At 46.7% G+C, this 14,440-nt stretch overlaps 1 protein-coding gene across 9 annotated transcripts in view; it reads left to right on the top strand.

The window, feature by feature from the left end:
• Positions 1-8,296: 8,296 nt before the first annotated feature.
• Positions 8,297-14,440, top strand: part of LOC119402198 (uncharacterized) — a 43,546-nt gene continuing 37,402 nt past the window's right edge. For 8 of the 9 annotated variants that reach the window (XR_005185674.1, XR_005185672.1, XR_005185671.1 and 5 more), the window contains exons 1-2: positions 8,297-8,588; positions 8,965-9,034. Coding sequence is in view for 5 of the 9 variants with exons in the window: in XM_037669318.1 (XP_037525246.1) it covers positions 8,386-8,588; positions 8,965-9,034 (273 nt within the window). In the remaining 4 variants the exon portion in view is untranslated. Of the gene's footprint in view, positions 8,601-8,964; positions 9,035-14,440 lie in introns of all 9 variants that reach the window. The other variant, XR_005185673.1, reaches the window with a different exon arrangement.

Genomic DNA, 14,440 nt, shown 5'->3' with positions numbered 1-14,440 from the left:
GTTCTATGAGCCCTGAAAATAAAAAAAGTCTGACATAAAAGAAGACAGACCGCTCTATAAGGGATGCGTAAGTATATCTTTGTTCGGCTTTGACGTACAAAGGTTCTTCCATATATCATTCCATAGTCAATTTTTCATCAACAAAATCGGAATTGCTTGCACGGAAACTTTACCGAAATGTCATTGGAGTCCACCAAGCAGCTCATGGGGCTAAGAATAGGAGTGCTTAGTTGAATGTCTTGACTTTGTACATTATGATATCGGTATTCACTGAAGTATGTTTTTTGGGTGCTGTATATACAAGAAGCTTTTGACAGATAGTGCAGCGGCCCAGGGCAAAGAGAAATGCGCATGATAGATGCACAACGATAGTCTAATATCACGAATGCCTATTTTATTTAATTATTTGTTTCACTACCTTTAAGGCCTGAAGGCCAGGAACATTCCAAGAAAAGGAGGAAGGTGCTATTATTGGGCGTTATTAATAATAATAGTTTTGCTTTTACAGCCGAAATTCATGACATCTTTACAAGGAACAACGCAGTGGAAGATTTCGGAAATTTTGACCTTCTGGGGTTCTTCACTTTGCGCCTAAATCTAAGTAAACTGGCGCCTACCATTTCGCCCCACTTCAGGCCGTACAGACATTGCCTTGACTGAGGTACAGAAGTAAATCAAGCATTGCTGGAATCAAAGTTTGAAAGACTGCGTCAGATTAATTCCAGCAGCACGACATGTGTTTATCAAAAATGCACGTCTACCTAAAACTCTAAGTTCTGCGGTAGAAGGGGGGCGGGCGAGTGCTGCAATGACCATGTACGCCACTGTATTGATGTCCGATACACATGCAGCGAACACCAGACTGTATGGCGGCACAGGGGTAGATGTTTATTTGTATATGTGTATACTATTTTAACGCATAGTGTTTGTTGCGTCCTGTCAATCGCGTTCTTCATACGCACATATCATGCCATAGCAATTAAGGTATAGACCAACGCAATGAAGCCACCACCACGCGAGCGCGAGCACAAATTGGTAAGGCGGCATATATATATGGGGATGTAGATAGGTAGACACGCTTAAGTTTGCTTGGCTTCATTCAAAATCATTCGCATTTAAAATCAAACCACGCAATTTAACTTTTGACAAGCTAGAAGGATGTACTGTGGGCCCAAAAGAAAGTATGCCACTACTCATGTATGCGTGCTCAAGCGTAGTGGCCCCACTTGTCAGTCGGAGACTCGTGCACATGTCAAAGAGACAAGTTGACGCACGGCGACGAGGACACCAGAGAATCTGATAGAGAAGTGGTGTCCCATGTCTGAGCATGCGCAGCCCAGCTTTATGTCTTCTTTCTTGTCGGCCGAAGTGAGCCGTCTGAATCGTTAGTGGTAGTTTTGGTTGTCTACCTGTTTTCCGTACTCGCACTCCTTACATTTTGTTCACGATGAATCCATGCAATCTAGCTCAACTTACTGTCGCTCTGAAGAACGGTAGCATTTCGTTTTTTTTTTTTTTTTTTTTTGGGGGGGGGGTCCTCTGCGAAACCTTGAACGTAGCAGAAACGTTCCAGCGGTACCTGCGTGGCCAACACCAGTGCAGTGACAACAAATATCCGAGAACTTTTCGGATAAAACATATGACAGTGCAGGACTTCCTTAACAAGCTGTGAAGCTTAGTGCGTGCGAAGTGGTTGATAATGAAATATAATGTTTAAGCCCTGTCACAGCCCCCGACAGGGAACTTAGTTGGCTTCCGCTGAGACAAAACTATGAGTCCATTCACTTGTATTTGTTTTGAACCATTCATTTTTTCTAGCTCTTCGGAGCTCGTGTAAGCCCAGGTGACAATAATGCTGCCCTTTATTCTGCCATTGGAGTGAGTTCCAAGAAAGAAATTGCGATTCATGCGAACATGGCATGGCCCGAAGTTTTCAGGTGCAAATCGAGCGGTTGCAACAAACATCCTATCCCCGGTCATGACATCGTTCTGGCTTGTGACATCGTTCTGGCTTGTGTCACAACGTGGTTGTGACAATCTAGGTATCTATTTATAGTGTTTCCTTTCCAATAAAAATTTCAGTAGATAGTGATCACTAGTCCTGTTTGCTTCTTCTCTTTCGTCCGCAGTTCCAGTACGCACTGCACTTAACGCATGATAAAGATGCCGAAATAGATCAGCGGGAAATCAAATTCACTATCTCTACAGGCATGACCATTTCCCAAGAACCATAATACCCGGCGTAAGACTACTTAAGCAGGACTTGCAGCCAGCATACTGTGTTTTGTGAATGCAAATCCTATTTATTACTGCTACTGTGAAAAAGATGCAAAAAATTCCAATTTCTCCTGTGACACTTATCGCTTCACTGCACAAAACTGCTCTGAGGTTATGGCTGAGTACCCGTATTGGGCTGAGCATCACTCTCTGCTGGCTGAAGGTGACGCCACCAAATCTTCACCATATATTGTCGATACACTACAAATATATTATATAGTGGTGCGACATCCTCGGGACTTTTTAATCAGCATAAAAATTGATGTGCCAGAAAGCTAAACGTACTGATGAACACCTTACTACAATTCAAGCTCTGTCGCCGGCTCTGTCGACAGACAATTTGTCGACGAAATGACCGAGGCATCCACGAATTCCAACAGCTCTAGTATACCACATACTTCACTACACATGGACCCCTCGTCACCACGATCACGACCGGATCCTGTAACAAGTCATGACCAGCTGCTGGTGCTCACTGATCTGATCATGGTGATGATGCCCTTGTTCAAGAACTGTCAAGAACTTGTTGCACACATGCACACGGTTTCGTGAAACGTGCGTGCGTTCTCGGGACACGTATAAGCATTACATATCAGCTTACCGATTCTGGTGTTCGTAATAGCCACGTTGCCAATCGCAGCGTTACCCAACCGTAAACAACTGGTTATATAACACATATGCGGCTCTTCAAGATATATATATATATATATATATATATATATGTATGAATATAAAGTTATAACCTTTTGTATGTTCCTTACTTATCAGCCAAAGATATATATTGTAGTGGCGACGACGTACACGTAATTTTGTGTTCTTTTTGGTGTGTTAGCGTTAGGAGAGCGGATGGATATAAAAGGGCTTAATATTCAGTCCTGCTAAAAACCCATTATTGATGTAGAGCTGGGCGCTCAAATGTTTCATGGGAAATGTCGTTGGTTAGTGCGTCACTGCATCCACAGGCTCCTTGAGGCAGAAAAGCATTTCGGATAGTGATACAGTAAAACCTCGGCGTTACAAATATCGCGGGGTTACAAAAAATATTCGTATCATCCGAAATTCATATCACCAGAAAACATGGAAAATTAGTATGCGAGCGACAAAAGAAAGTTGGCATACGTTTTGATTTAGTATTTCTCAGTGCCGCAGCGACGTCATGAACAGCTCTGAATGATTGACAGAAAAGCTTTTAGACGTCCACAATCATACTTGTAAATGTACGGTGCGTGCGCGCGTGTGTAATTAATGAACCAGATGTGCTCTGCGCCGTGACCGCTAGGAGCCCCTTCCTAATCTTACTACACTTTTCTGCATGACAACATAGTACTGCGGCGAAAGTGACTTAAGAAGCGCTTTGCACATGATAGAGGCCAATCTCCTTAGTCAAGACAGTCCGCTTCGTCTCTTGGGATCTTCGTCCACCTTTCATGGGACTTCATGATGGACCCGCAGCCCAAGGTTCAGTCTTGTTTCATAGAACGTCTGATTGCGGGGACAAGGCTTGCATCGACGTGTCAGGCGTGTGTTAACACAGTACAAAGACACTGCTGCCTCGAGCACAGGAGCACGCGTCAACGAATAGCAAAAAAGAAAGCGCGACGTCAACGTCATCTGTATTTTAAACGCGAAGGCGCATAAAGGCCTCCAAGATTCGCGCGCAGTATCTCGGAGGCAACGACGCACCGTTGATGTTCGCGCACCGCGCATGCCCGCGCCCGCGCGTGACTGCCGCGTCTTCCGCGACAGCGTGGGCATCACCTGTTTGTACATGTGCGCAAGCGTACGTTCGTATCAAACGCCGCGGCGCGCAAATCGGTTCGCAACAGCCGTACTCCAATACATTGCAGGCTAATGGGCCTTGGCTGGGACCACAGAAAAATTTGTATCACCCCGAAATTCGTAGAGCCGTGATCGTATCACCGAGGTTTTACTGTATTAGGCCCAACAGATTTTTTCCTCTTACTGTCTCCATTCATGAAATCATCGTATTCATCCTTGGACTGTAAAAACACATCATCTACTGCGTAGAGTTTAATGTTACGAAGCAACAATCGCGCAGTATCTGCCTACACTTGTTGCATTTTTTTCGTGCGCCTTGTACACATACTTTCTTTATTTCAAATCACAGTGTTTCAGCTACCTCAAACAAAAATAATGTGTCCAAGCTAAAGTTCAGTGAAACGCACTTTTGGTACAAACATGCGATTACAGGTGCTCAATTTTGTCTGTGGAAACGCGATCACATTGTTGCGGACAGTGGCTGCAAACAAACGCTGAAACGTGAGGGAGACAATATCAAACTGGTCCGTGCCTTCGACCTCAGCCCCAGCACAGATGCGTTGAAAAATGTAGGAACGCGATTCTGTGTGAAAGTGAGTTGTTCATGTCGCGGTATTTACAGCGCTGAAAAAACGCGTACGGTGCAGATGACATTGACAGACGAAGCGATGACCAACAAGTTTAACTTATTGAAGAAAACAGCATATTTTAAGGGATCATATAGGCTTATAAAGCTCACGTGAGAGACATGGGAAGCGAAATACGTCGCCAGATTGGGTGCACAATGTGTAAGTGTGGCCTCTGTTGATTTGACTGTAAAATAAGTTTTGTTCTTGTCTCACGCACGACAGTCGAGGTGCTGTAGGCAATCGTCAGTAAGTTTCGTTGTTAATCCGCGCTCTGTCTGTCGTGCATTCTGTCCGCGTTTTTTTATGCGCTATAAACAGCTCGAATTTGAATAACCATCGCATACCCTTTGACCAACCGAGAGAAGAAGCTCACATGGTCCCTCCTGCATTCGCCTACGACGAATCAAACTCAAGAATACATTTTCGTTTTCTTCTCGCTGTTTGTACTAAACCTCGCCGCCTCCCTATGAGAGCTTTCTGCGCCTCACCTGGTTCCGTGATGCTTCCGAGATTGGCCCACCTTTGACCAAGCGAAGATGTCATGTGGTGACGTCCTCATGTGATGTCATGTTATGTGACGCCATGATGACTTGAAATATTCCAGTGATCTATGACGTCATGATGACGTCAACCCACGATGATGATTTTAACGCGAAAACGTTTTATGCGGGGGTCCACCAAGACTTCACGGACGTATTTCCGTGACGGAAATGCGCTGGTGAAATGCAGAGGAAAAAGAAACACCAGAAGAAAAGGCATTGTCTAATTGGAGGACCCGGGAGTCGAACTTACGGCCTCTTGGTCCGTAAGTTCGACTGTACCCAATGCACTACTGACGCTCATGCATGAGGCTTCACGAACACGTCTTATACATTTGACACATTTTTCCTTTCACAGTAACCTTGAATGGCGCGGGGCGGTGTCGCCCACACGGTGACACCACCCCGCGTACTGTACCTTGGCACTAACGAGCGCTGAAAGAGAGCACTTCGGTAGTTTCATCGTTCAGTGTAACGAGAAAAGCCAGCGGGAAGCGGAAAACGTTTAAGGCTCGAGGTACGAGCTCTGCCTCTTGCGTTCTTGAAGCGCTGTGTGGTGAATGCATGAGCACAGGCGTACCTAAATTAACTTCACCTCAAATAATGAGACTGAATTGGTCCATATCGAGTACATTTCTAAAGTGCTTGTTGATGCCATCTGCGCGTGAGATTCAGCATATGCTCTGTCCAGGTGTATTTTAACTACTTCAGCTACCTCAAAGTATAAATCATGATCTTTGAGGTTAGTTGTCGGAATGGGGATCTGCTACTAGGCGTTATTCTGGGTACATCTACGCCAAACAGGGATATAGCTGCCAAACGCCAATAGACAATGTGCAAGCTCTCAAACGTCAATGTACAATAAATATTTAACTATAATTCTGTGAAGACAAGCTTTCATTTCGTGTTATACCAACTCTTATGACAGCGAGATCGACTGTGATTTTTTTGCATCACTCGTGTTGACGCTGCTCGTGAGGGACGCCGACGCCGCCGACATACAGTTTCCGCGCTTGATGAGGAATCTAAGGCTTTTGCCTTAATAAGCATAAAAAATGATTATCAGCCGGGCCTCAGACACCACTCAAGGCCTTTCCCTCAAGAAACGACGCAACTGATCTGGCTTGTTTGTCTGGGTTTTCGCTCTGGATGACATTTAATTTTGGGACGGTTGTTCTAGGTCGGTTGAAACAAGTTAATTCTTCAATGTGGGTCCTCTTGAGATGGTAACGATCGTGTAGGAGAAATGTAGGTGTTCTCGTTGTAAAATTTGTATACTTCAGCAGCAATAGCGGTCACCGACCATGGATCCAACTACAGGACGCTGTAACAATTGCAAGGCTTCAGACGCCAGCCATGCAATGCCACTACAACCTAGCGTATTATGCCCAAGAGAAGACATATAGACACTGCAAACCCGAGCCGCCTGCGAAGATGGGGAAGTAACAGGGCAGTAGAGAAAGAAGACATAAAAGAAAAAAGTTACACCATCTCCCGCTAAAGGGGACCATGGGGCGATGCGAAGCCGGAGCACTTGCACAATCGCGTTCCGTTGGCGTTTGTTGGGCATGCTACCCACCTCGCGTCGTGGGACGCGAAGAGGAACACTGCGCGCGTCGTGTCTTCCCTCTAGCCTGGCCGTTAATTCACACAGGGTGAGCCGGGAACGCGATCGACAGGCGCACAAGAGGAGGGCAGCGAAGGAGAATAGAGTGAGGGGGAGGGGATTCGCATGCGCTGGCGCGCTCACGGCAATGCGCAGGAAAGAATTTCGGCATGTCAACCCCGCATTTCAGAGGAGTCAACCGAAGCAAGCGCTGGACTGAACGCGCGCAGCGCTATGCCACTTCAAGGAGAGAAGATTAGAGGAGGAGAGTAGCGCATGCGCCGCGAGAGCACACGCGAGAACGCAGGAGAAGCGCAACCAGGTGCTGGGAGAGAAGGGGAGAGAGTAACGCGCAGCTGTTGGAGAAAGAGAAAGAGGAGAGTTGCACATGCGTATTGTGAGTGCGCACGCCCAGGCCAAGGCCGCGGGATATACCCCCGACCAAGAGATGCTTCACATCTAAAATATGGGAGGGGACAGGAAAATGCGACCATCAATTTCCTCAGGGTCTGCGGGGTGCCGTCTACAGGATGGCGAGGCCAAACGGTTGAGTAAGCTCTTTCAGAAAGGTTGAAAGCTCCAAACACAAGGCATCGGCTCAATGCCAAGAATCACATTTTCTCCGGACATGGCTCAGCGCTGCAATACTCAGCGTGGGAGGATGTCGAAAGCCCCGTTAGCTAGGTTCTGTGTGGGCGCCACTCACCATATGCCTGCAGCCTACACACCATACGCGAGAGAAGCTCTTACGGGGAGAAACCATTTTGTTAGACAGCGCTAATAGTCGTTTCTACCAGTTACATTATTCACTTTTTGGTTGTGATGCGTTACATGGTTATAAATTCATCCACTGTATTCCCCAAATAGCTATCAAGATTGTTATCGAGCATCACGTGCTGTTAAAAATAGTTACTGAGACGTTGCAGGAATTCCTGTCTGCAGCTGTCTGAATGGTTATGGTGAAGAAAATTAGCATATTCATACAACGGAACACAAAGCACATGAACAGCGTCACGGCTTCTTGATTGCAGTACAATACCAACATATTGATTTATGAAAGGAGTGCTGGCTGAGCATAGCTCAAGTGATATATTAGTTGAAAACACTACATGTGTCGGGTTAGCCGCTAATGTATCGACAGTCAAGAGTATCCATGAGATAATTTCAAGGAATCCTATTAGAGGAGAATATTGCTGGTCATATATTTGATGTACTAAAAAAGCTACCGTATTTATGCGGGCAAAGGTCGACCTTTTTTTTTTAAATGTTGCCCTTAATCAGCTATCGACCTATATTCGTGACGAAATAATCTTGACCTATGTTCGCGACTAAAGCGAGCAAAAACACCCGCTAATGGCGTTGACCTGCCGCGCCTGCTGTTCTTTAAACAATGGCATGACGTCAGAGCTACTGCCTCTTGACGTAGCCGTCAACAATCTCTTTAAGGACCGGGTCGCAGAGTTCTACAGAAAGTGGTTTACGAAGCACGATGCCGCCATGACAGCGGCGGGACGCCTGAAGAAGACACCCCTCAGTGAAATCTTGACGTGGGTGAATGACGCGCGGAAAGACTTGCCAGCGGAAACAATCGAGACTGGATTTGAAAAGTGTTGCATTTGGAACGTTCGATGGCAGCGAGGACGATGTCATCTGGGAAGCCGAGCATGCCTGCCAAGCATCCTACGACGACAACTTTCCGTACACTTCTGGTGAAGATGAAGCTCCTGGAAGCGACCAGAGGGCTGAGGAAAAGTTATTGTAAATACCAGGGTGCTATATCTGAATTTTGTTTTGTGATTTAAAAAGATACGGGTCGACCTATATTCGTGCTCGACCAATTTTCGAGTAAACACGGTATAATGCTATGTACTAGGAAGCTATATGACGTCCACACTAGTGAATGTCATATAGCTTTCATCTAACAAAAATATCATAATTGGAAAACGAAAAAAAGGAACACATTTGTAACGCATATTTCCTCAAAATTGACGATTGTCAACTGTTTACGTTCAGCGACATACACAAGGCGGCGATTCCTTTCCTCGCTCTTTACAGATCACTTGACAATGAACCGCTGCTTCGCTGAGATGCGCGTGCTAAAAGTGATCATTGCCGCCATGTTTCTATTTTTCAGTATTAATGCTGAGACTTCTCGTGCAGAAGAAAATCAGCTTGACAACCATGCCATTCTCCCAATAGTCGAGGTGAGCAAATATTTATATAGTCGGATACAACTTTAGAAGTCCGCGGCATTTTCTCCCCAAAGGCGGATGAACGCAAGCCTGCACCAATGGGCCTGTATTCCTGACTGACGTCATGAGCTGGACAGCCGGTGACCCCGCCTAAGGAGAACATCACCGCGTGCAAGAGCGGGACCATTTCGTTAGTCGCGAAGGCGATCGGCTGCTGCGCTCCGGTCGTCTGGGCCGGCCTCTCCGTGCTTATTAAGTTGTATCCGGCTATTCATATGTACTTAATCGTTCTCATTCGAATCATGCATAGTGCTATGCAGCAGCTATTCTCACTCCTTCATATCAATAGACAGGTAAACAATGAACCTGGTTTTTCTGTGTACCGCAGTGAGAGAACCTAAAAAACTGGAACATAAGTTCGGCAACGTATGGCAGGGTGCCTTTTCTTTGTAGCGAATAATCATTCGCATTATTCTCTCATCCTCGGTTACGGGAGATTCCCTCTCGTGCCTCGGAACGTGCCATGCGTTGTAGCGTGCTACAATATGGGTACTTTTTAGCCAGGCAGATGGCCGGGGATTATATTCCTCTCTGCGACGGCAAAAATTTACTAGAGAAAACTGCAAAATGCTCTTACACCTGAGTTTAGGCAAATGTTAGCTAAAAATAGCTGGTTAAATCCTATCCAGTGCGAACCGCAACTTCGAACGTTGCTTCAGAAAGTTAATGTTTATGGTTAAATGCAGGGATGAATGTAACCATCACCAAAAGTATTATTGCACCAAATGGCGACGAACAATAGGTACTCAGGAAAGGGCTCCTGCACGGCGCTGGTAAGCTCCGCCGATTATGACTTTGCTAAAACACTGCTGCTATCGCACTTGATAATTGCTTTGATGTCAGAAATGGTCGCGACGTAATTCTCAAGCTATGCTTGGGGTAACTTTGTTGCATACGACAGTGTTGCTAGTTGCGCATTTTTTAAACGTGCAGGTCACTTCTGAATTTTTATTTTAGTTTTTAAAAGGCCATGCAAATCTGTGTTAAACCATTCTTTTGAACACTTCTGTAGAAAAAGTTAGCAGCATCTTACACGCTGCGTAAAACTGGGAAGCGAAAGTCATCTGCACACTTGCCAACACATTAAGTTATACGGTCAGGGACAAGACTTCTCATGGGACATAACGAGCCGCAGTGTGAGAGACGGGCATTAAATTTCCGTGACGTCCCCTGTATATTGCATTGAGCCTTACTATAATAACGTGCATCACATGCTGTCTCGCAGATATCAGCGCTTGTGCGACGTCACACAACCGCTGATATCTGCACGGCAGCATGCGATGCGTGTTATCCCACTCTAAGAAAAAAATTGAGTATTTCGGGAATGTTTCTGCCACACAACAGTAGGCGTCATCCACCTCGCGTGCTTTCCTCGCGCTATCATCGCGGTCCCGGCACCTCCCGTTCACCAACGGCGCGCGCGTTATCATCGTGACATATCATTCTTCATAGGAAAGTGTCCAGAGCCGGGTTTTCAAGAAAGGAAACGCGAGCAAGCCGGATGACGAATATTGTTGTGTGGCAGAAATATCCCTCAGATACTCGATTTTTCGCACTCGAGTATCCTCAGATACTCGAGTGCACACTTCTCACCTCCCATACCTGAAGCTTTCTGCATCACACGTGTTGTTGCCCCTCCTCCACGATCGCCCAGTTTCGATCCATACGTTTATATAATTTGCATGATCAGGTTTTATTACTACAGAAGATGGATGACTTTTGACTACCCTGGACATCAGTAAGTACGTGTCATGTACTAGTATATACGCTTAGGTGCGCATACGGGCTTGGTATGGCTACTACGCATATTATTTACTTCACAACACCACATTGAAACGAAGCAACGAGATGCAATGCTTCAACCTAAAAAAAGGGAGAGAAAGATGCTGTTTGTCAGAGTTGACAGAGTCGCCCTGTCAGAGTTGACACACCACGCCAACGTTTCTGGAACCAAATGTTGCACTACAAATCACTGCCGCATGCCTTGGACAGCTTTCCCACCATTCGCGAGCACAGAAAGAACATTTTTTTACAGCGAAAGCTGTTATGAGATCATTTCACCGGCCGTTTTTGGCGCCGTAGTTGTCCGCCGCCGCCGGTGTCCGTAACCAGTATCGCTCGAAATAGAAAAAAACTAAAGAAAAAAATTCCAGGATGGAACGAGGTTCGAACCCGGGCCCTCAGCGTGAGAGCCCGGTATTCAACCTCTGAGCCATGCCGGTGCTTGAAACTGCTTTGCAAACAGGTTCTATACAGGCTTCATGTCGGGAAGGAACCACATTAGCCTATGTAATATAGCGTGGTAGAAGAGTAAAATAAGCACCAAGCGTCGCACAACGCGAATTCTGTAACCAGGCGTCACACAATGCGAATTGCGCAACGAGTAGGTTGTGAAATGCTTCCAACCCATTACAAAGAGCTGTGCCATAATTCTTCGTCGTCATCAGGCACAGCATCAACAAAGTGCGCATAATGCCTTACATGCGTTTAGCAGGTACCACGGCTCTCCGTAAAATGACGAAAAATGGCACCGTGCCTGCTGCCCTACTTCTCAAAAATTACAATTATTCAGAGCGTAGTGGGTTCCTCGCAAGTGCACTTGTATTAGTTGCCAAGGAAGCCCATAATCGCATGATCCATTTCCTCTGTGTCTCAGTAAAATTACAATGATTTATAGCGTAGTGGGTTCCTCGCAAGTGCACTTGTATTGGTTGCCAAGGAAGCCCATAAGCGCATGATCCATTTCCTCGGGGTCTCAGTAAAGTTCTTGGCTGTCCCCCCCCGTCTCTCTCCCACGTCAACGTATGTTATACAGCATGATGGGAGAGGGAAAGAGCGAGCGGGCGTCACCCAATGCAAATTACATAACTGGGGACCGTTTAAAGCTTCCAACTCATTACAAAAGGCTGAGCCATAATTCGTCATCAGTCGTCGCGTCAACAAAGTGCACATAATGCGTTACAGACGTGTAGCTGGTGCTTCGCTTCTTCGCAGAATGACGAATAATGGCTTAGTAGGTGCTTCCTAACTTCACAAAAATTGTGATTTATGGCGTAGTGGTACCTTTCTAGTGTACTTGTATTGTAGCCCCAAGAGAGCTTACAACGCCGCTCTTCCAGCTTTCGCTGTGACTGTGCTGCGGTTTCAGCGCAGGCCTGGCGTTTTTTTAAACTGCGACGGAAACATAAAAAAATGCCCGCACCTCCCCGAAGGGAATCGTGAGGAAATGCGCATGCATTTCTTGCGCCGAGAGAGGGTACCGTTGCCGTCAGACATTCGCCTTCACCGACTTCTGTCATCGCCTTGAGAGGCGCCCAACCAGCGAACGGTCGAGAATGAGGCGCGAGCGGACGGGAGAGTGGGGCGCCAGCGTTCTCGGCTCGGCGTTGGCGTTTCACAGCGGCGTCTCGAGCACACATTTCCGGATGTTCTTGAGAAGCGCCCAGCCAGCGAATGGTCGAGAGTGAGGCGAGAGCGGACGGGAGAGTGGGGCGCAGGGAGGAGAGAGAGCGAACGGCGAGAGAAAGAGTGGCGAAGCACTGCACCTACCCTCTCCTACACTCTCTCGCACCACAAGCTCCGGTTGCTAGGGGCGAGCATAAGCGCGCGCGCCCGCAGCTGTTGCTATGGGAGAGGGCGCCGCGGACAACGCTGGATGCCTCACATAGCCCGACTAAGAAATGCATTCGCATTTAAAAAACGTGCACGTGTTGTTAAGGAAATGCTGGCAAGAGCAGCAGGAACGGAAGAAGAGATTGGCAGCCTAAGTGACAACAGCGAAAGCACCGCCCATGCGCACATGAAATAAGCGACTAGATAAATATGTAGAACGCAGAAAAGGAAATAGCCAAGAAGATTTTTGCACAGATGATAACACAGGTTTGCTTTATTGCTAAGTAAGTTTGAAAGGTAAGAAATACATGGAAATGTTACAGGATTTTCTTTCGGCCATCTGTATCGAAACTAGCCCAAGTGTTCATGATTGTGCGCATCACGGAAAATCAGAAACGGAGGAGCTGAACGTAAGGACTAGCGACCTGTCATTTCGTTGGCCGGCTGTTCCTTCATTTACGTTAAGCGCAGTGGCACTTCAATAAACTAAAGCACTTTGTAGCAATGAATGTACGCTCGAATGTTTAACTGAAGAGCGGTTATGGTCGACGTTTTCCGTCTGTTGGAGGTAGAAAATTATTATCACGGTGAACGAGTAGGCGCTCAATGACCGCCAAAGTATTCTGTACACAAGGCTAAGAAGATAAGCTGGAACGCAGCGGGATTTGACGAAATTTCTGCGGCACATACACACGATAGAAATCTTACAGCTGAGCTGCCATGACCTACTGCATTGTACGGATATTACACATCAATTACAAGCAGTCCTGAAGGCCCGTGAGGTTGCTGAGTGTCCGAATCTCTCGGTTCCGTCATGGGTTGAGCAACCAACTGGATTGGGGAGCCTTCAACTCACCTTAATCATTTTCCTGAGCCCGTTTCAATAAAAGTTCTTGCCAATGTCACAGTTATGGTCGAGGTTTGCCGCGTGTGAAATTATTACCAACATGAAGAGCCACGTGCTCAATGACTGCTTAAGCACTGTGTGCAGATGGTTAACAAAAGAAGCTGAAACGTGCCTACCAGCTTTGCTGTTACCAAGCCTTGCGCAACTTCGTGCAAGCTGCAGACATCTTTTTTTTGTTTGCTTGATTCGCAACACACTTTTTGCCTTCAAAATGGGTCATTTTTTTCGCACGAACGTCCCAGTTATGTAGATGTTGAAAAGGATATTATAGGTGGGCTCGGGTGTGTAGCCACTTTGTAGTGATATATACCTGTTTTGAATACTCGCTACATTACACTTGCGAAGAGTAGGGGAAGGTTTAGTGATGGATGTGCCATGCGCGAAGTGCCATGCGGGAAGTGCCGGCTGCATTACTGCTGACTGATGCCGAAAGTTCTCGAGCGCACTTTTTTTACTCCCGGCATGACCACTTGGCGCGCGCCATCCCTCCACCACGTATGTCCACTTAGCGAGTGAGTGAGGGACCACTTTATTCATCGATGATTGAGGCAGTAAGGGGGGCTATACTACGCAGCTTGCCAAAACGTGCTTCTCAGTGACCCAGAGAGCAATGACATGGTCGAGCGCCTCCATAAACAATTGAAGGTCACATGGACAGCTACGCTCGATAGACCTCCGCGGGTAAATAAGCGGGCCTTTCTACAGCACGGCCTTTGTGGAAGAATAAAGTACAACGTCATTCCCAAAGCCGCCGGCGCGCTTTCTAGGTGTTGTCGTCACCCCCAGCCACTGGTGTATTCTTCTAAATCCGGAAGGTCATTCTACCGGCGCCTTCGCAG

The sequence above is a fragment of the Rhipicephalus sanguineus genome, chromosome 8, assembly GCF_013339695.2.
Source record: "Rhipicephalus sanguineus isolate Rsan-2018 chromosome 8, BIME_Rsan_1.4, whole genome shotgun sequence".
NCBI lineage: Eukaryota > Metazoa > Arthropoda > Arachnida > Ixodida > Ixodidae > Rhipicephalus > Rhipicephalus sanguineus.
This window is presented reverse-complemented; position numbering and strand designations above follow the sequence as displayed.